At 38.9% G+C, this 21161-nt stretch overlaps 1 protein-coding gene across 2 annotated transcripts; it reads left to right on the top strand.

Moving 5' to 3' along the window:
* The first annotated feature begins 74 nt into the window (after positions 1 to 74).
* grna (granulin a) lies at positions 75 to 19791 on the top strand. Of its 2 annotated transcripts, XM_041968212.1 has the most exons (21): positions 76 to 177; positions 781 to 921; positions 1817 to 1954; positions 2037 to 2165; positions 3968 to 4049; positions 4143 to 4249; positions 4414 to 4567; positions 4654 to 4785; positions 7454 to 7551; positions 7643 to 7885; positions 8951 to 9193; positions 10257 to 10499; positions 11101 to 11343; positions 12411 to 12653; positions 13720 to 13962; positions 14569 to 14811; positions 15414 to 15656; positions 15920 to 16252; positions 16743 to 16979; positions 17117 to 17371; positions 18830 to 19791. In XM_041968212.1, the coding sequence occupies exons 2-21, from the start codon at positions 781 to 783 to the stop codon at positions 18971 to 18973; spliced, it is 3894 nt and encodes a 1297-aa protein (XP_041824146.1). In that variant the 5' UTR covers positions 76 to 177; the 3' UTR covers positions 18974 to 19791. The 2 variants fall into 2 exon arrangements, with proteins under 2 accessions (XP_041824151.1, XP_041824146.1); XM_041968217.1 differs by lacking the exon at positions 15414 to 15656 and having other exon boundaries at positions 75 to 177.
* Positions 19792 to 21161: the final 1370 nt, after the last annotated feature.

The raw sequence follows: 21161 nt of genomic DNA, 5'->3' as shown, positions 1-21161 counted from the left end.
CAAGAGTGTGAAGACTGTTTTTTCAGGGAAGTTAGGAACCTCTCTCTCTCTCTCTCTCTCTCTTTCTCTCTCGGGGGCGTGTTAAAGCAGATGCAGGTCCATTACTTGGGTGAAGTTGTGGTGAGACGGCTGTGAAACACATTGCAGCTCACAACAGCCCTTTAGTCTATCACAAAGGTAAGACACATTTAATTAATTTTTTTTATCTTAAAGTATCGGTCGAACTGTTTCCAAATAAAGACCTGTCAATAAATTGTAAAGGCTTTTTGATAAAAACAAAACTAGTTTTTTTTACAGTCTAATGGTGGTTTCATCTTCATGGAGTGTAATAAGTTATCCATTTGCTTAGATAATCACAATTTATTCTGAAGTGCTTGAACGGTAAGTTATACGAGGTTTTATTATTTCATTATTTATTTTCTTTTCCCTCCTGTTGTATCTGACTTGCTCACTCATGGGCATTAAAGGAAGTATGTTACTCTGTCAGGAATGAATGAAAAATGTTGATTCTCAAACCATATTTGTATGGATTAGTTCAACTGATAATAATAAAGGAATATGTTTACCTTGGTCCTAGGGTTTTACAAACAAGTCAAGAAAAAGTTGGCATGTGCAAATATAGCACAACTGCTTTTCTTGAGAATGCACATTTTCTGTAGCTTTTTTTAGGAACAAAAAAATCTAACTTGTGATGTTAGGTGGAAATGAAATAACTCATGTACAAGTTTCACTTGCCTTTTTTAATCCCTTTGTCTGTGTGTGATTCCCCCATGTCTCCAGATGCAAAGGTGGGTTGTGATCTGTTGGGCTCTCCTGGCTCTGGTTGGTGCTGATGAGTGTCCAGATGGAGGGAGATGTGAAGAAGGTCAAACTTGCTGCAAAAACCCAGCTAGCGGCTATGAATGTTGCCCACTAGATCAGGTAGATGTGGCTAAGCAAATGCAAGGTTTCCTAGAGCGCAAAGAATATTTGCCTCAGGTGTGGCCTGGAACTGGGCCATGTTAACCTATTTCTTAAATCAGTCTGAAACAATCATTTTTATAATTTAAAATAATATATGTATGTATTTTGTTTAAAACCCAATCCCTAGACGTCCAGGCTGTTTAAAACTTTTATGTAGGGTAGTATATTACAATATTTTAGCTTCTTTATTGTTTATGATATTTTTGTCATATTCTGATTTTTTCTAGTTACACGTAGCCACAGCTAAGATCATATAAAGCTAAATTAACATATTTTTTCCCTATTAAAGTGTCTTCTTATTGAAATATTTTGATATTGTTATATGAAGACCTCAGTGATATTGTTTAATTTAATCTGTATACACATAAATTCAGTTATAGAAACTATAAAGATGTAAACTACATAGCAACATAAAGGAAGTTAGCATTAGCCACGTTTAGATTAGCTACTGAATTAGAATTTACTTTTTGGTATGATAAGCTATGTTTTAAATATCTAATCAAATTAAATGTGAAAATATCTTTTCCTTCAGAAAACTGTTAGTTTAATAAAAAATATAATTTTATTTTATTTTCCAAACATAAACATTCTTAAGATAAGGTTTGTCTAGCAAAAGTATTCAGTTTTAGCTTCAATAGATGAATTGTTCCTTTGCTATTTCACAGGTAAATGGGCATTCAAGATAATATTTCTCTTTTACTCTAAGTTAAAAGCTATTGTACAGTAGTGCTATTCATCAGTGATGTTTTACTACTTGACGAGTCAGATAAAGGCGCCAACCTCAATATGCCTGTGTGATAGTCCTTAATTAACTTTGGTAGTCAAAGTGTCTTTACTACTGCTGTCTCTACAGGCTGAGTGCTGTGAAGATCACATCCATTGCTGTCCTGCTGGCACACTCTGTAATACAGCCACATCCAGTTGTGACAATGCCACTGTGTCCATCCCATGGGTAGAAAGAGCCTCTGCTAACCAACCCAAAGTCTCCAAAGTAGGACCAACACTCATCGCTTGTTTTCTGTCTTGAATCCAGACTACATATTCAGGTTGTCCCACATTCCTTGTCCTTGCAGTCCTTTAGGATGATCAAGTCATATGTGGGTGAGGACGATGATAACATCTGTCCTGATCTGTCACGGTGTCCGGCTGAGTTTTCCTGTCTGAGGGCTTTGACGAAGTTCGGCTGTTGCCCCCTAGCTCAGGTAATTTATAGCCCATAGATAAGATGTAACAATCTTCAATAACACAATTCAAGTGAAGGTGATATTTTCTTGCTGAGATAATAATCACAGAAACCTGCTGTTCTCCTACGTTGCATTTATTAAACTGACTATCTTCCAAAAGTCTGTTTTATTCAGAGTTCTGTTCTTATTTTTTTTCCAGTCTTCTTTAAATCTAAAGATTTTTTAATGTCAGTTCTCATTCTAATTGCCATAATGACTCACCTTGCAACTGATATTTTCTATCATATTTGAACAGTTTCTAAATTTCTTAAACATATCTGCATTTTTCTGGAAATAGCAGCTGGGATTGATTCCAGCCACCCCCTTTGCGATCCTGCATTGGAAGAAGCCGGCTGGCATTTTTAAAATTGGACTTTGGACGTGGATAGCCTCAACAATTAATTCATAATCTTAAAGTTTTAAAGTACATGTTAAATTACAGCAATATACCAAAGACCAAAGCTGTGCAGCACAAGGGTTTTCTTGAAATTTGGCAGGTCTTTACTTGCATTAGCTTTGTGGAGTAAAGAGATTATGTGTTTAAATCTGAGCTTCTTTTTCTTCAAGATGAACCTGGAGATTGTTTTGTCTTAATAAACAAGCTGTAATTAAATATATTCCCATTGTATATGGGCATGAGCAACAACAATTAAACAAATAACCAATGAATGGAGGTGCATACTAACAGCAACCTCTAAGGCTGAAAATGAGGCCAATATTGTGCTGCGGTTTCTTGAATAGCCACTTCAGACTACTTTCAAAAACAAATCCTTTTTGATAGATACACATGTTTAAATACTCAACTTACTTGTTTTGTAAAACACTTTTACAGTTTTACATGTTTTAATCAATGCTGTACTAAAGTTTTTAACAATCTCCCTTTTATTCATATATTACGTTCAAAAAGTCATGTTTTCTAAAAGACTATCTTCTACGTTTATCTTAAAACAATAGCTGCTTTTTTGTACATTTATAGACCAGTCCTTGTAGCTGATTGCCATTTAAAACCAGTTGAACCAGTGTTGTGTTTTTAAGGAAGAAGCAGCTGGCCTGAAAAGCTTTGTACTGCAGATAAACAGTATCTAAACATTATGAAATATAAAAAACTAGAGCTGACTCTTCAGTGGACCCCACTTCTATTTGCTCAAACCTATCTAGAAATGGTCTTCATGAAAGGATGGCTGTCAAAAAGCCATTCTTAAAAAACTTAAGCAGCGAAGAAAGGTTAATGTGTGTCAAATGACACAAGAATTCGACTGAAAATCTGTTTAATCAGGAGTAAATATAGTATGTATTCTCTCTGTTTTTGCTTTATGTACTGTATTTCCATTTAAGCTTCCATATTTAAGCAAATCACTGCACATATTTCCCAATTTCTTAGCAATATAATAAAAAATAAATGGCCACTCGGGACTTCTCTATTATAATAAAGTTTAAAGTATAAGATTATTATGGGTGTAAGAGATATATTATCCATTGGACACAACTTCTCAGAGCAAAACGCAGAACATTTCACCTCCTAACTAAATTTAAGTCAAACTTTGTTTTTGTTTTTTTGCTTGTTAAGGTGAATACAAGCAGACGTTTGCAGTAATAGCTCTTATTGTGGGAAATATACAAAAATGAACTCATCTCTGTTTGCACTCAAAGGTGTGGTGATAGTAGTTGCTGTAAACTGATACATGGGTTTGTTTTACAGCCAGGCCATACCTTCCCACTGTTTCTTCATAGAAGTGTTATTTTGAGGATTGATTGTATTTTCATGTTTTCACCCCCATCAGGGAGTCCCCTGCTCTGATGGCAAACACTGCTGTCCTGAGGGCCACCAGTGCAGCATCGACTGCCGCTCCTGCATCAAAAAAGGTTGAACTTCTATATGTATTTTCATTTTGAACTCCAATGTTATTATTCTTTATCCAGTTTCAAGATGTTGATGTTCCTGCTGTATTGTGACAGAGACTGTGAGCACAGTTCTGTGCAATGACAGCGTGTCAGAGTGTCCAGATGATACAACTTGCTGTGAAACTCCAGAAGGCAAGTGGGGATGCTGTCCAATGCCAAAGGTACAAATTTTTTTTTATCTTTTTTAAGTAAGCCACAAGTGAGATTATGAATGAGTTAAAAGTCAAATGACGAATTTTGCATGTTCCGTCTCTACTGTGTCTTATTGTCTCTTATCCTGCATAGCTCTAAAATGATACTGCATGTGACTTTATTGTCTAAACAGGCTGTGTGCTGTGATGATAAGACACACTGCTGCCCTGAGGGGACTTCATGTGACATTGCACATATGAAATGTATTTCCCAAACTACCAAAAAAGTGATGCCAATGTGGGCCAAGTTCCCTGCCAGGATAAGAGCAGACTGGGAGAACAAGAAAGGTCAGCCTGTTTGTGTTGCAAATACTCAAAAATACTTCCTTGTTTTTGAGTTATCTTTGACTAAAACTAGTTGTTTGTTCTTCCAGATGGTGATAAGGTGACTGCTAAGGAAGCTGGTGATACTGAAAAAGAAAAAATTCCTGAAGCGACCACAGCCAATGAGGTTCCTCTAAAAGAGGAAAAAGTATCTGAGTCATCTGTTGCTAAGGCAGATGAAGGTGAGCTTGCAATTACACTTACAAGTATTTGGACAGTAGATAGAGAGTATGGATGTGTGTGAAAATAATACAATGAGACTAGATGCAATTTTTTTTGCCCACTACAAAGTTTTAAATTTAGTTTCTGATGGTTTAGGCTGCAGATTTACAAACAGTGACCGTTCCTGATATCTCGCTACATGACAATGTACATGTTCAACACTGCTGATCCGACCACAAGCACCTAAAAAGAGGAACAGGGGGTGTTGAGATGGTTTCTTCTACAAACTTACTGTACGGTGTAAAATCATAGAACTATAGATTATAGAACTTCACAATTTCTCTAAATTTACTGACAGCAGTTTCATTAATTAAATGAGGCAAAAACAGTTTGTATAATTCCCATGAGTCTTCAGGAATAAATCTCCAGGTTTTTTGCAGGACTTTCCAAAGCTTGTCTTTGGATGTTTTTTATTTGTTTTGTCCTCTGTCCAGATGTTCCCACACTGCTTCAATAATGTTCAAATTCAGGATCCATAACTCCATATGACCTGTTGCCATTGATTTTCAGACCTGTTCTCATATTATTTAGCATACCTCAGCCGCTTCTCCTTGTTTTTCTTCGTTAAGAATTGCTTTCTGACAGCCCCCCTTCAACAGGGGAACAGTAAACAGCTCAATTGAAGGGTTGGATGCAGATGTTTTTTGTTAAAAACATCACTTTCTGATACTGTTAATTTGCAATAGATATTTCTTTAGTCCTGACACTTTGCTTTTGATATCCAAAATTTTTAACTAACAGCTTTTTGAGAATTACTTTACTACAAAATACTACTTCATAAAAACTGTTAAGATATTTCTTGCAGATTCAACTAGAAAAATGACAAGAAAAAAAAGTAATGAAGTGCCTAAAAATAAACTTAAAAATTGGTTCTTTATTAAGTTCTGTATTTTGTGTAAGAGCCTTTTTATGCTTGAATAACTCGTAAGTAAAAGCAACAATAAAAATTCCTCCAGAGCAGGTACAAATGCTGGGGGAAAACACACAAAAAAAACCTTTGAAATACCTTCAAACATTCTGTAGAACTATCACTCGAGATCACTGTAAGATTACGAGAAGGTATGGCTCATTGGAAATGAAATAAAGAAAAGAGGTATAGGTCAGGACCTTTGCACAGACTTCATATGTGAAAAACCACCAATTCAACTTTCAACCTATAAAACAATGTTCCACAGTCCTATAACATTCTACTTCCTCTCATTTATGTAAAGTAGACGTCACAATGAATATGGATTAGTGTAGATGATAGAAACTCCACATTTTTCTGTTGATGAATCATCCTTGTCGCATGCATTCTGCTCCTTTTTGTTCTGCATCACATGATTAATTATCTTGGCTAAATGTTGTTGTAATACGTTACAGTATTTCCTTCTATGACAAGACAAAAATGATGCTGCAGAGCAGGTTTGTTGAGGCTGAATTAAAAACACCAGTGTGCAAAGGTAAAAGTAGTTTACCAGTTTTCAGTAGTAACTGTGATGTGTCACCTTTTGGTAAGTTGATGCAACAATTGGAAGAAAAGTTGAATAAGTAAGTAAAGTTTATTTGTATAGCACCTTTGGCAGACAGTCGTCACAAAGTTCTTCACAGAGATAGTCAGTAAAATTCACAAACTAATAAAATATTAAGACTAAAATAATAGAAGTATAAAATGTAAAATCGGTCATAAAAACCCAAGTCTAACTAAAAGCTTATTAGAGTAAAAATGTATTAAGGTGTTTTTTTAAAAGATAGGGGCCTGATATTTCATAGTCTGGGTGCCCCTGCTTGGAATAATCAGTCTCCATGAGTCCTAAAGCGAGTGCGAGGGACCATTAAAAGATCTAGTTGGACGACCTCAGAGTCAGCAATATAAAAAGGAGCCTGACCATGAAGAGCTCTGAAGGTTAAAAATAAGATTTTAAAATCAACTGGCCACCAGTGAAGCAACAGGGGTTAAATGAGCTCTTCTGTTTGAGCGAGCCAGAAGATGGACTAGCTCCTTTTTATTAGGTCAGATGAACAGACTATTACAGTAATGTAATTGGGCTGAGATAAAAGCATGGATGGCGCCTGTGCTTGGCGTTGCCGCGGCCAGACTGCTCTGTTGTTGGCTGTCATTGTTTGTTTTAGCTTCTTGTATTAAAGTGTGGTTGTCAAAAACATGTGCTGATGTGTTACACTACTGGAAAGCCCCATTTTATCATGGTGTAACTCATCCTATTGAACTTACTGGGTTCTATAAAACAGCACTAACAAGTTCAGACGGGAAGTGCTGGGAATCTATAATGAGTGTTGTTGCTGAATGAAATAAAACACAGATATCATAACAGATTTGTCAGAATCTTGTAGACTTATAACTAAAGCTAGTTAGATAGATAGCTGTCCGGTTAATGTGTAGAAATATCTATCTTGGATATCCTTATGTGAAGACACAAACTCAATCATGTTGTTATTTAGTAAGACAGGAAGTTAGTGGGCAGCACGTTATGGTGGTCAGCATTGCCACATCACAGCCCCTCTAAATCCCTGAGTAGGATGGACCATCAACATAGATTTTTTTTTTAAATGAGAACAGGTTTGACATAAAGAGGAAACGGGTGTTGAGTTATTTTCCATCATAACTTCTGTTTTTTGCTTTTTCAATAGTCAATGATGTCCCTTGCAATGATACAGTAGCCTGCAGTGATGGCACCACCTGCTGTAAAACCAAAGCAGGTGGCTGGGCCTGCTGTCCTCTTCCTGAGGTGCTTATTTCTTTCCTTCCATACAAAAATTTCCTCATTTAGTAGGTAAAGCTTTGATGATTTCCCATCTAACCATCTCTATCATCCTCAGGCTGTCTGTTGTGAAGACATGGTACACTGCTGTCCAAAAGGTAAGACATGTAACCTTGCTGAGCAGACCTGCGATGATAGCAAATGCTCTGTGCCCTGGCTGGAGAAAGTACCCACAATCCCAAGGAAAAACGTCCAGGTACAAGTAAAGGATGTTCCATGTGACGACACAACAGCTTGTCCTGATGGCACCACCTGCTGTAAAACCCAAGAAGGAGGCTGGGCCTGCTGTCCTCTTCCAGAGGTGACATCATGAATGCTGTTTTATTTATTTATTTATTTTTAAATTATTTAAACACATTGGCCCTCATTTATCAAATTAACATACGACAGAAATCTGTGTGCACGACCATTTCCACGCAAGGTTTGCCATTTATTAATCTAGACATGAGCGTAGGATACGAGCAAATCTCACTACAGGTCTGAGATCATGTACGCAAGTTTGACTCAGTGTAGATTAGCGGTGCAGCACAGCAGACCCTGAAAATAATTATTAAACACACCTCAAAGCGTCATCTAAGCATAAGCAGACACATACTTAGTACACTCAGAATGAACATACTAAAATGGATCCCGAAACGAATAAAATAACTTGCTGGAGTACACACCGATGCGTTTAAAAATGATTTGGGAAAATAACAAATATGATAAACAGCCTCAGCCCACGTGTGACAATTACAGTAACTGAAGTTAATGAGTAGGCTCATAAATCATTATGCACTACAATTTGAAATAACAGCGGGGGAATGCTGCTGTCCCCTCTGGAGAAAGTGTGCAACATAATTCTGTCCTGTGCAGTCCTGCACAATACTGCTCTGGCTAGTAGAGCCTTTTGATGCACCTTCGCAGCCAGAGGAACGGATTCCTCTTCCATGTGGCGTTTTTGTGCACACCTTTGACTCTGACTTAGAGGCTGCCAAGCAGTACCTTTTTATTCTTTTCCACCTCACAAGTGAGAATTTCAAGCTCGACCTCCAAAAAGTTCATTTTTTGTGGCAGAACGTCTGTTCTCTATGGTTTGAGCTCACTGGGCAAGGCCTCTGAACCACGAATATTTGAGGGTGTACCATGTAAATGACGATGGATTTCAGAAGCTGCATTCATCCAGGCCCGATCATTAGTATGCTGGGATCAGTCAGATACGAACATTTCATGAGTCACACGTGAATCCGATCATAAGATCATTCCTGTGATCAGATGTGCGCTCATTTCCACATTCGTTTGATAAATGAGGGACATTAAATCTTTAGACTTCAGGTGTTTTTTATGTATTGACGGTTGTCCATCTGTCTAATCATATCGTTCCCAGGCTGTTTGCTGTGAGGACTTTATACACTGCTGTCCAAAAGGTAAGACGTGTAACCTGGCTGCACAGAAATGTGAAGATGGCTTGATATCTCTGCCCTGGCTGGAGAAGATACCTTCAATCCCCAAGAAGAAGGTCCAGGTACAAGTAAAGGATGTTCCATGTGACGACACAACAGCTTGTCCTGATGGCACCACCTGCTGTAAAACCCAAGAAGGAGGCTGGGCCTGCTGTCCTCTTCCAGAGGTGACATCATGAAAGCTGTTTAATTTATTTATTTTTAAAATTATTTAAACACATTGGCCCTCATTTATCAAATTAACGTACGACAGAAATCTGTGTGCACGACCATTTCCATGCAAGGTTTGCCATTTATTAATCTGGACATGAGCGTAGGATACGAGCAAATCTCACGACAGGTCTGAGATCATGTACGCAAGTTTGACTCAGTGTAGATTAGCAGTGCAGCACAGCAGACCCTGAAAATAATTATTAAACACACCTCAAAGCGTCATCTAAGCATAAGCAGACACATAGTTAGTACACTCAGAATGAACATACTAAAATGGATCCCGAAACGAATAAAATAACTTGCTGGAGTACACACCGATGCGTTTAAAAATGATTTGGGAAAATAACAAATATGATAAACAGCCTCAGCCCACGTGTGACAATTACAGTAAATGAAGTTAATGAGTAGGCTCATAAATCATTATCCACTACAATTTGAAATAACAGCGGGGGAATGCTGCTGTCCCCTCTGGAGAAAGTGTGCAACATAATTCTGTCCTGTGCAGTCCTGCACAATACTGCTCTGGCTAGTAGAGCTTTTTGATGCACCTTCGCAGGCAGAGGAGCGGATTCCTCTTCCATGTGGCGTTTTTGTGCACACCTTTGACTCTGGCTTTGAGGCTGCCAAACAGCACCTTTTTATTCTTTTCCACCTCACAAGTGAGAATTTCGAGCTCGACCTCCAAAAAGTTCATTTTTTTGTGGCAGAACGTCTGTTCTCTATGGTTTGAGCTCACTGGGCAAGGCCTCTGAACCACGAATATTTAAGGGTGTAACATGTAAATGACGATGGATTTCAGAAGCTGCATTCATCCAGGCCCGATCATTAGTATGCTGGGATCAGTCAGATACGAACATTTCATGAGTCACACGTGAATCCGATCATAAGATCATTCCTGTGATCAGATGTGCTCTCATTTCCACATTCGTTTGATAAATGAGGGACATTAAATCTTTAGACTTGAGGTGTTTTTTATGTATTGACGGTTGTCCATCTGTCTAATCATATCGTTCCCAGGCTGTTTGTTGTGAGGACTTTATACACTGCTGTCCAAAAGGTAAGACGTGTAACCTGGCTGCACAGAAATGTGAAGATGGCTTGATATCTCTGCCCTGGCTGGAGAAGATACCTTCAATCCCCAAGAAGAAGGTCCAGGTACAAGTAAAGGATGTTCCATGTGACGACACAACAGCTTGTCCTGATGGCACCACCTGCTGTAAAACCCAAGAAGGAGGCTGGGCCTGCTGTCCTCTTCCAGAGGTGACATCATGAAAGCTGTTTTATTTATTTATTTTTTAAATTATTTAAACACATTGGCCCTCATTTATCAAATTAACGTACGACAGAAATCTGTGTGCACGACCATTTCCACGCAAGGTTTGCCATTTATTAATCTGGACATTAGCGTAGGATACGAGCAAATCTCACGACAGGTCTGAGATTATGTACGCCTTTGGTTTTGAGGCTGCCAAACAGCACCTTTTTATTCTTTTCCACCTCACAAGTGAGAATTTCGAGCTCGACCTCCAAAAAGTTCATTTTTTGTGGCAGAACTTCTGTTCTCTATGGTTTGAGCTCACTGGGCAAGGCCTCTGAACCACGAATATTTAAGGGTGTAACATGTAAATGACGATGGATTTCAGAAGCTGCATTCATCCAGGCCCGATCATTAGTATGCTGGGATCAGTCAGATACGAACATTTCATGAGTCACACGTGAATCCGATCATAAGATCATTCCTGTGATCAGATGTGCTCTCATTTCCACATTCGTTTGATAAATGAGGGACATTACATCTTTAGACTTCAGGTGTTTTTTATGTATTGACGGTTGTCCATCTGTCTAATCATATCGTTCCCAGGCTGTCTGTTGTGAGGACTTTATACACTGCTGTCCAAAAGGTAAGACGTGTAACCTGGCTGCACAGAAATGTGAAGATGGCTTGATATCTCTGCCCTGGCTGGAGAAGATACCTTCAATCCCCAAGAAGAAGGTCCAGGTACAAGTAAAGGATGTTCCATGTGACGACACAACAGCTTGTCCTGATGGCACCACCTGCTGTAAAACCCAAGAAGGAGGCTGGGCCTGCTGTCCTCTTCCAGAGGTGACATCATGAAAGCTGTTTTATTTATTTATTTATTTATTTTAATTATTTAAACACATTGGCCCTCATTTATCAAATTAATGTACGACAGAAATCTGTGTGCACGACCATTTCCACGCAAGGTTTGCCATTTATTAATCTGGACATGAGCGTAGGATACGAGCAAATCTTACTACAGGTCTGAGATCATGTACGCAAGTTTGACTCAGTGTAGATTAGCGGTGCAGCACAGCAGACCCTGAAAATAATTATTAAACACACCTCAAAGCGTCATCTAAGCATAAGCAGACACATACTTAGTACACTCAGAATGAACATACTAAAATGGATCCCGAAACGAATAAAATAACTTGCTGGAGTACACACCGATGCGTTTAAAAATGATTTGGGAAAATAACAAATATGATAAACAGCCTCAGCCCACGTGTGACAATTACAGTAAATGAAGTTAATGAGTAGGCTCATAAATCATTATGCACTACAATTTGAAATAACAGCGGGGGAATGCTGCTGTCCCCTCTGGAGAAAGTGTGCAACATAATTCTGTCCTGTGCAGTCCTGCACAATACTGCTCTGGCTAGTAGAGCCTTTTGATGCACCTTCGCAGCCAGAGGAACGGATTCCTCTTCCATGTGGCGTTTTTGTGCACACCTTTGACTCTGATTTAGAGGTTGCCAAGCAGTACCTTTTTATTCTTTTCCACCTCACAAGTGAGAATTTCGAGCTCGACCTCCAAAAAGTTCATTTTTTGTGGCAGAATGTCTGTTCTCTATGGTTTGAGCTCACTGGGCAAGGCCTCTGAACCACGAATATTTAAGGGTGTAACATGTAAATGACGATGGATTTCAGAAGCAGCATTTATCCAGGCCCGATCATTAGTATGCTGGGATCAGTCAGATACGAACATTTCATGAGTCACACGTGAATGCGATCATAAGATCATTCCTGTGATCAGATGTGCGCTCATTTCCACATTCGTTTGATAAATGAGGGACATTAAATCTTTAGACTTCAGGTGTTTTTTATGTATTGACGGTTGTCCATCTGTCTAATCATATCGTTCCCAGGCTGTTTGTTGTGAGGACTTTATACACTGCTGTCCAAAAGGTAAGACGTGTAACCTGGCTGCACAGAAATGTGAAGATGGCTTGATATCTCTGCCCTGGCTGGAGAAGATACCTTCAATCCCCAAGAAGAAGGTCCAGGTACAAGTAAAGGATGTTCCATGTGACGACACAACAGCTTGTCCTGATGGCACCACCTGCTGTAAAACCCAAGAAGGAGGCTGGGCCTGCTGTCCTCTTCCAGAGGTGACATCATGAATGCTGTTTTATTTATTTATTTATTTTTAAAATTATTTAAACACATTGGCCCTCATTTATCAAATTAACATACGACAGAAATCTGTGTGCACGACCATTTCCATGCAAGGTTTGCCATTTATTAATCTGGACATGAGCGTAGGATACGAGCAAATCTCACGACAGGTCTGAGATCATGTACGCAAGTTTGACTCAGTGTAGATTAGCGGTGCAGCACAGCAGACCCTGAAAATAATTATTAAACACACCTCAAAGCGTCATCTAAGCATAGGCAGACACATACTTAGTACACTCAGAATGAACATACTAAAATGGATCCCGAAACGAATAAAATAACTTGCTGGAGTACACACCGATGCGTTTAAAAATGATTTGGGAAAATAACAAATATGATAAACAGCCTCAGCCCACGTGTGACAATTACAGTAAATGAAGTTAATGAGTAGGCTCATAAATCATTATCCACTACAATTTGAAATAACAGCGGGGGAATGCTGCTGTCCCCTCTGGAGAAAGTGTGCAACATAATTCTGTCCTGTGCAGTCCTGCACAATACTGCTCTGGCTAGTAGAGCCTTTTGATGCACCTTCGCAGCCAGAGGAACGGATTCCTCTTCCATGTGGCGTTTTTGTGCACACCTTTGACTCTGATTCAGAGGTTGCCAAGCAGTACCTTTTTATTCTTTTCCACCTCACAAGTGAGAATTTCGAGCTCGACCTCCAAAAAGTTCATTTTTTGTGGCAGAATGTCTTCTCTCTATGGTTTGAGCTCACTGGGCAAGGCCTCTGAACCACGAATATTTAAGTGTGTAACATGTAATTGATGATGGATTTCAGAAGCAGCATTTATCCAGGCCCGATCATTAGTATGCTGGGATCAGTCAGATACGAACATTTCATGAGTCACACGTGAATGCGATCATAAGATCATTCCTGTGATCAGATGTGCGCTCATTTCCACATTCGTTTGATAAATGAGGGACATTACATCTTTAGACTTGAGGTGTTTTTTATGTATTGACAGTTGTCCATCTGTCTAATCATATCGTTCCCAGGCTGTTTGCTGTGAGGACTTTATACACTGCTGTCCAAAAGGTAAGACGTGTAACCTGGCTGCACAGAAATGTGAAGATGGCTTGATATCTCTGCCCTGGCTGGAGAAGATACCTTCAATCCCCAAGAAGAAGGTCCAGGTACAAGTAAAGGATGTTCCATGTGACGACACAACAGCTTGTCCTGATGGCACCACCTGCTGTAAAACCCAAGAAGGAGGCTGGGCCTGCTGTCCTCTTCCAGAGGTGACATCATGAATGCTGTTTTATTTTTTTATTTTTTTTTTAAAGTTATTTAAACACATTGGCCCTCATTTATCAAATTAACGTACGACAGAAATCTGTGTGCACGACCATTTCCACGCAAGGTTTGCCATTTATTAATCTGGACATGAGCGTAGGATACGAGCAAATCTCACGACAGGTCTGAGATCATGTACGCCTTTGGTTTTGAGGCTGCCAAACAGCACCTTTTTATTCTTTTCCACCTCACAAGTGAGAATTTCGAGCTCGACCTCCAAAAAGTTCATTTTTTGTGGCAGAACGTCTGTTCTCTATGGTTTGAGCTCACTGGGCAAGGCCTCTGAACCACGAATATTTAAGTGTGTAACATGTAATTGACGATGGATTTCAGAAGCTGCATTCATCCAGGCCCGATCATTAGTATGCTGGGATCAGTCAGATACGAACATTTCATGAGTCACACGTGAATCCGATCATAAGATCATTCCTGTGATCAGATGTGCGCTCATTTCCACATTCGTTTGATAAATGAGGGACATTAAATCTTTAGACTTGAGGTGTTTTTTATGTATTGACGGTTGTCCATCTGTCTAATCATATCGTTCCCAGGCTGTTTGTTGTGAGGACTTTATACACTGCTGTCCAAAAGGTAAGACGTGTAACCTGGCTGCACAGAAATGTGAAGATGGCTTGATATCTCTGCCCTGGCTGGAGAAGATACCTTCAATCCCCAAGAAGAAGGTCCAGGTACAAGTAAAGGATGTTCCATGTGACGACACAACAGCTTGTCCTGATGGCACCACCTGCTGTAAAACCCAAGAAGGAGGCTGGGCCTGCTGTCCTCTTCCAGAGGTGACATCATGAAAGCTGTTTTATTTATTTATTTTTTAAATTATTTAAACACATTGGCCCTCATTTATCAAATTAACGTACGACAGAAATCTGTGTGCACGACCATTTCCATGCAAGGTTTGCCATTTATTAATCTGGACATTAGCGTAGGATACGAGCAAATCTCACGACAGGTCTGAGATTATGTACGCCTTTGGTTTTAAGGCTGCCAAACAGCACCTTTTTATTCTTTTCCACCTCACAAGTGAGAATTTCGAGCTCGACCTCCAAAAAGTTCATTTTTTTTCGGCAGAACATCTGTTCTCTATAGTTTGAGCTCACTGGGCAAGGCCTCTGAACCACGAATATTTAAAGGTGTAACATGTAATTGACGATGGATTTCAGAAGCTGCATTTATCCAGGCCCGATCATTAGTATGCTGGGATCAGTCAGATACGAATGTTTCATGAGTCACACGTGAATCCGATCATAAGGTCATTCCTGTGATCAGATGTGCTCTCATTTCCACATTCGTTTGATAAATGAGGGACATTACATCTTTAGACTTCAGGTGTTTTTTATGTATTGACGGTTGTCCATCTGTCTAATCATATCGTTCCCAGGCTGTTTGTTGTGAGGACTTTATACACTGCTGTCCAAAAGGTAAGACGTGTAACCTGGCTGCACAGAAATGTGAAGATGGCTTGATATCTCTGCCTTGGCTGGAGAAGATACCTTCAATCCCCAAGAAGAAGGTCCAGGTACAAGTAAAGGATGTTCCATGTGACGACACAACAGCTTGTCCTGATGGGAGCACCTGCTGTAAAACCCAAGAAGGAGGCTGGGCCTGCTGTCCTCTTCCAGAGGTGACATCATGAATGCTGTTATCTTTAAAAGTTGTTACTTTAAAATTTAAAACTTTAGAGTTAAAGGAGGTGAAGTTCCTCTACCTTAGTTAACAAACCACTCATGATCACTTTGTTTTCACAATCCATGCTAAATATATTCCCACAAAAGTCTTGCACTAAATTCTGAGGATATTCCAAACAGATCTTAAAAATGTTAAATGTTCAGAATGGCAACATGAAAGTGATGGCTTATAACTCCTGCTGTCATGTTTTTATAAAAGGCGGTCTGTTGCGACGACCATGAACACTGCTGCCCCTCTGGCACTACCTGTGACACGGCCACCTTGTCCTGTAATGGTGTTTCAAGCTCAACACCCATGAAACAGAAGATTCCTGCTTTTTCTGCCACAATCCTCAAAGTGGAGACGACAACCAACAGCCAGGTTACAAGCTCTACAGAGACCGATGAGGGCGGAGCAATGACGACACAGGAGAAGGAGAATACAAAAGTAGAGGCCATGATTAAGTGTGATGCCCACACCAGCTGCCCTCAGCACACCACATGCTGCTTCATGGCCTCAACCAAAAAGTGGGGCTGTTGTCCACTGCCGGAGGTGAGCTTATCTTCCTCACAAGCTTATGAAGAAAAATCAAATGTACAACAGTGTGACAAAATAACTCTGATAACTATCAGCCAACTCTTATTTCTGGTTTCTAAAACATCTTTTGACATTGTTTCAAGTTTTAGGGGAAAAACTCCCTCCTACAGTACAGTCACACACTGATATGTTTTGTTTTTCAAGCCCTAGAGAATAAATCAGTGATCAGTTTAACCCCTAATTTGCATAATAATTAACTTTATTTGGTATCTTGACATTTATTTCAGTAGCTAACATCATACTTATCAACTACAGGCCACAGTATTACAAGAAAATATAATTTCTTGTCATCACTTGGAGTTTTTAGATCAACGAATACAGTTTAAACTTAAGTCCAACACTTTAGTTTAGCTTTCAAACTATAGCATTTCAGTACAGATGAAAGCAGAACTGAAGACAGGATGTGTGACGTTAAAGTCATGCTTCCTCTCTCACTTCTCCTCAGGCGGTGTGCTGCAAGGATGGAGCCCACTGCTGTCCCACCCACTACAAGTGTGAAGAGAGAAGGACTTCGTGCATCAAAGATGAAGTGGTGATCCCGTGGTACACAAAGATTCCAGCCACCACAAGTGCTGAGGCTCATTCCACCTTTGTGGATTGTGATGGTGTGAATCGATGTCCTGAAGACACCACCTGCTGTCAACTTTTTACGGGCGAGTTTGGCTGCTGCCCGCTGAAAAATGTGAGCACTATGTGTGCGTGTGTGGCTGAGATTAGTGAAAGTGGCTTTGACAAGAAAATTTGAGATGCTCTGTCTGTTTACATTACCTTCACTAGTCTTTGCCGATGTAAAACAGGAGGTGTTATAATTGTGTGCAGGCTGTGTGCTGCCCAGATAAGGAGCACTGCTGCCCGCAGGGATACACCTGTGACATCGCCTCCATGTCATGTCACAAGCTCATCATGCTGCAGCTGGAGACGGTCCCACTGACACCAGTCTATCTACCACAGCCTGAGTCCCTTCCTCCAATAAATCAGAGAGATGTCAAGTGTGATGACCAGCACAGTTGCAAAGATGACGAGACCTGCTGCAGGACATCTTCCACCACCTGGGGCTGCTGTCCATCTCCTAATGTATGACATATGACACACTGCATAGTGATGATACAACTTATCTCAGTGTTGAGCTGAGGACAGCAAAACAACTTAAGAAAAATGTTTTGATTAACTATTTTTAGTTAATCATTTAACAAATTAAATTAGTATCTAATTGTCATTAATCAAATGACTGGTGCAAACTAGTTCATAATGTTTTAAACAACTTAAATTTGATGCACAATTAACACACTTCCTAATTGACTAATGAGGTAGCACGTCCTCCCTTAAAGCCAGTTTTAGGTTTGGTGATATAAACTGCAGAAACATCTTGGGGTTTGAGGTAGATAGGTTTTGCATAATTTTACTTAAAAATAAAAACATACATCCTCAGAGAAAAAATGTAAGTAGAACAAAACAGAATAAGGCGAATTAAGTAACTTTAGTTTGTTGAAAATAGTAAAAACAGTTCTTACTGCAAAAAAATGACCATTATTTCATCTTAAGTTATGTAGTTGTTCCTGCTGCAGATTGTACCTTTATCCTATATTTTAAGAGCAGCAAAACAGCTGTAGAGATTTTCTCTCTGAGCACAAGGGACTCAAATATGCACATATAATATCACCACCCCAGAGAATTTAACCTCAGCTTGGAAGCTGAGTGGATTGTTTTCTTTTCTTAGGTGTGTTATGTTTGACTTGGGAGACTCGTTGATTCACTACACCTTAAAGATGCACGACTAAACTTTGGCAGATTTATGCACTTTGGCGCCCCCTAATGATGGCTTTGCATCCTGTCTCTTTTCTAAGCTCTCTCCAGCCAGTTCAAAGTCAATCCAGTGTTGACTCTCGCTCTCTCCCTTTCTCTATTTCTTTCCCTCGCTTCCTCCAATAAAATCCTCTTACTTTTCTTTGCTGAATCATCCTTGGTGTGTGTTCAGACTGGTCAGTATGTTGGTATCCAATTGCTGGCCTGTGACACGTTGCCGTGAAGCAAAACACAGCTGTCAAGTTATGTCCTGGGCTGGAAAAAAAAGTTGTGAAGTGCAGTTTCTTAGCTTCAGGATGCTGCACGGCCATGATGGCTCCAGGAATGTACATAAGGGATGTCATCAAAATAAGTTGCACCATCAAAATATGTTAGAAGCACAGAGTTTTAGGATCAGAAACAGCCAACTTGTTTTATTTAAAATGTCTCTTTTTGCATCAAATTAATAGTCCTGAAGTCACAGATGAAAGTAGTTTTACCTACTACAGGTGGTAGGATTTCTGTATTCTTCAGATGTAAACAGTAACACATATAGGTGTGTGTATAGACATAAAAGGAACATAAACCACCACCCACCTGTTTTTGCTCTCAGATTATGAAGTAATAAATTATCACTAAGTTTCCTAAAGCGATTTAAACCTTATGAATACTGAGGCTTTCAAATGATGGTTCAGAAAGTGCTAATGAGTTGTGAGGGGTTAACTGAAGCTTCCTCTTTCCTGTCTGCAGGCGGTGTGCTGCAGCGACATGAAACACTGCTGTCCCACCGGCTACACCTGCACTGAAGCTGGATCCTGCACCCAGAACTCTGGGCTTCACTGGTACAACTGGCATGTTTTCCTCGCCAACAAGAAGAGAGCTCTGATTCTGTGAAAAAATCCATATGCACTCTAATGTATATCTGCATACAATGCACTAATGGAAGTTAACATACAGGGATTTTTAAATGATTTTAAGTGATTTTAAATGTTTTGTTTTTTGAGAAGTGTGGTCAATGGTAAGGGAGATGCTGAACAGCTGAATTGCACTAAAGAGATATGATGATCTGTGAGCTTGGAGTTACAAGTTTCTATCTGCATGCATGTAGTTGACATCAGATACAAAAAAATAAATTACTAAAGTTGTATCATTAAAAAAACACAAAACAAAAAGATAGATCCTTGTTATTCTAAGTACACACAGTTTGTTACTTGAAAACTGTACTCCAAATAAGAAGAACACAACTTAAACACTCCACAGGCAATATGATTTTACACCCTGTCTGTCATGGTTGTTTCTGTATGTCCTGCTGCAGCTGCCTACACTTTACAAAGTCCACTTCTTTATCAATAATCACTCATAGCTTGGGGCCTAATTTACATACTATCTACTATAGTTTTGAATAAGACAGACTGCTGTCTTATTCAAAACTATGTTGAATGAGCAGTGCGGTTGATAACTGTTACATTTTTACTTGCTAATACAATCGTAGAGCTTTTTTGAGTGTGTAAATTAGTTGGAGGTACCATGTCTAATGGTTTCATTTATCATGGACTTGTAATCTTTATTGCGTTCACCTTCTTTTTGATTTCCTGTTTTTTTTTTTAAGCAAAATAAATAATTTTATGTTTGGTGCCTCTTGGGGAATTAAGATTTCTCTACAGTTAATCAATAAACAAGTAATGTCAACATTAAAATGACACTGACATTCATTCATTGTGGTGCAAGAGTTTTTGTCATAGGAATAAGTGTAAATGAAAGTTAAAGAGAACTCCTATGTTCTAAAGAGTCCTACCACCATGTGATGTTGCAGGCGACAAGAAGTAAATTTCAGATGATCATAAACATGAAAAGAGCAGAAAAGGAACTTTTTTTTTCATATTTTTCACTTTCTTACCAGCCAGGTTTTCTAACTCACATTGTTAAATAAAACAGGCATTATTCTGTTGTACATATGTAATTGCTTTCTACTCCAAGGTCACGTCATATAATTGACTGTTATTACTGTCATGGTGCAGCAGAAGTGAGGACCCAATAGCAGGACTCAGGAGGTAGGCAGTTAGGAGGCAGACTGGTTTAGAATGAACAAGGATCTGACAAATGAATCTGAAAACCAAGGGGTATAAATATACTGAGGCACTAATAAGTAAGAGGTGAAGTGAATGAGAAAATCAAACCAGTTTATCAAATGACCAAGAAGGAAAACAAAACACAATACACAAGGGGAATTAATCTATAAAATAAGATAGGAAACCAGAACTATACATGACAGGACTAAAACCCTTAAATCAAAACCTACAGATCATGGCAATTAGATGAAAACTGCATGTTTTCTGTGCCTTAATTTGTTAACAAACTGCACCTCCGATTTTTTAAAACCTGACATATAGTAAAATGACACTTCCACTGTTAAAATTTAAAAGAAGAAGACAGAGAATATTTTTCCCCTTATTTAGTTCAGAATTACTGAAGCGTGGAGCTGTCACCCAAATAAAAAACAGGGCCCTTATCACCTTATAACGTGATAGTTTTATTGTAAAAACTTGAAAGTATCACGTTATAACACAAAAAAGTTGTATTATAAAAGTATATTTAAATATCACAACCTATGCAAATAATCCTTAAGATGTGCAAGCCCAAGTGAATAAACTAAATAAAGGTTTGCAGGTTGAAGAACATTACTTTATGATTTAACTGTTACATATCAAAAATATGCACAATTTTATGCATTACAAAATAGAACATGCAATTTATTTATTAGTCCATTTTTACTGTATTAAATTGAAATGGCAGACATAACATGACTTAAAATTTAATAGGATTCTGTGGTTTAAATTTTACATTAACAAGTTAAGTTAAATTCTCCGAATCTAAAGATTTGACTTCTTAAGAGATAGTTCAGTAGAACAACTACTGAAATTGATAAATAACTAGAACAAAAAAATCTCTTCGAAGATATTTAATAATCCAGTCACGGTTCATAAGTTTCAGTTTAAGTGTCTTCTGTACAGTTTTTTTATGAAGTGCGGGAAATGTATTTGTTTGATTGTAACGGAAGTACATATAAATTAATCAATAGCCA

This window comes from Melanotaenia boesemani, chromosome 2 (genome assembly GCF_017639745.1).
Source record: "Melanotaenia boesemani isolate fMelBoe1 chromosome 2, fMelBoe1.pri, whole genome shotgun sequence".
NCBI classification, from domain to species: Eukaryota; Metazoa; Chordata; class Actinopteri; order Atheriniformes; family Melanotaeniidae; genus Melanotaenia; species Melanotaenia boesemani.
This window is presented reverse-complemented; position numbering and strand designations above follow the sequence as displayed.

Bases quoted from the DNA above. Each gene is read 5' to 3' on its own strand.
- grna (XM_041968212.1), top strand. From the start codon at position 781: ATGCAAAGGTGGGTTGTGATCTGTTGGGCTCTCCTGGCTCTGGTTGGT. The intron at 922-1,816 runs GTAGATGTGGCT...CTGTCTCTACAG, and splicing joins AATGTTGCCCACTAGATCAG to GCTGAGTGCTGTGAAGATCA. The intron at 7,886-8,950 runs GTGACATCATGA...TATCGTTCCCAG, and splicing joins CCTGCTGTCCTCTTCCAGAG to GCTGTTTGCTGTGAGGACTT.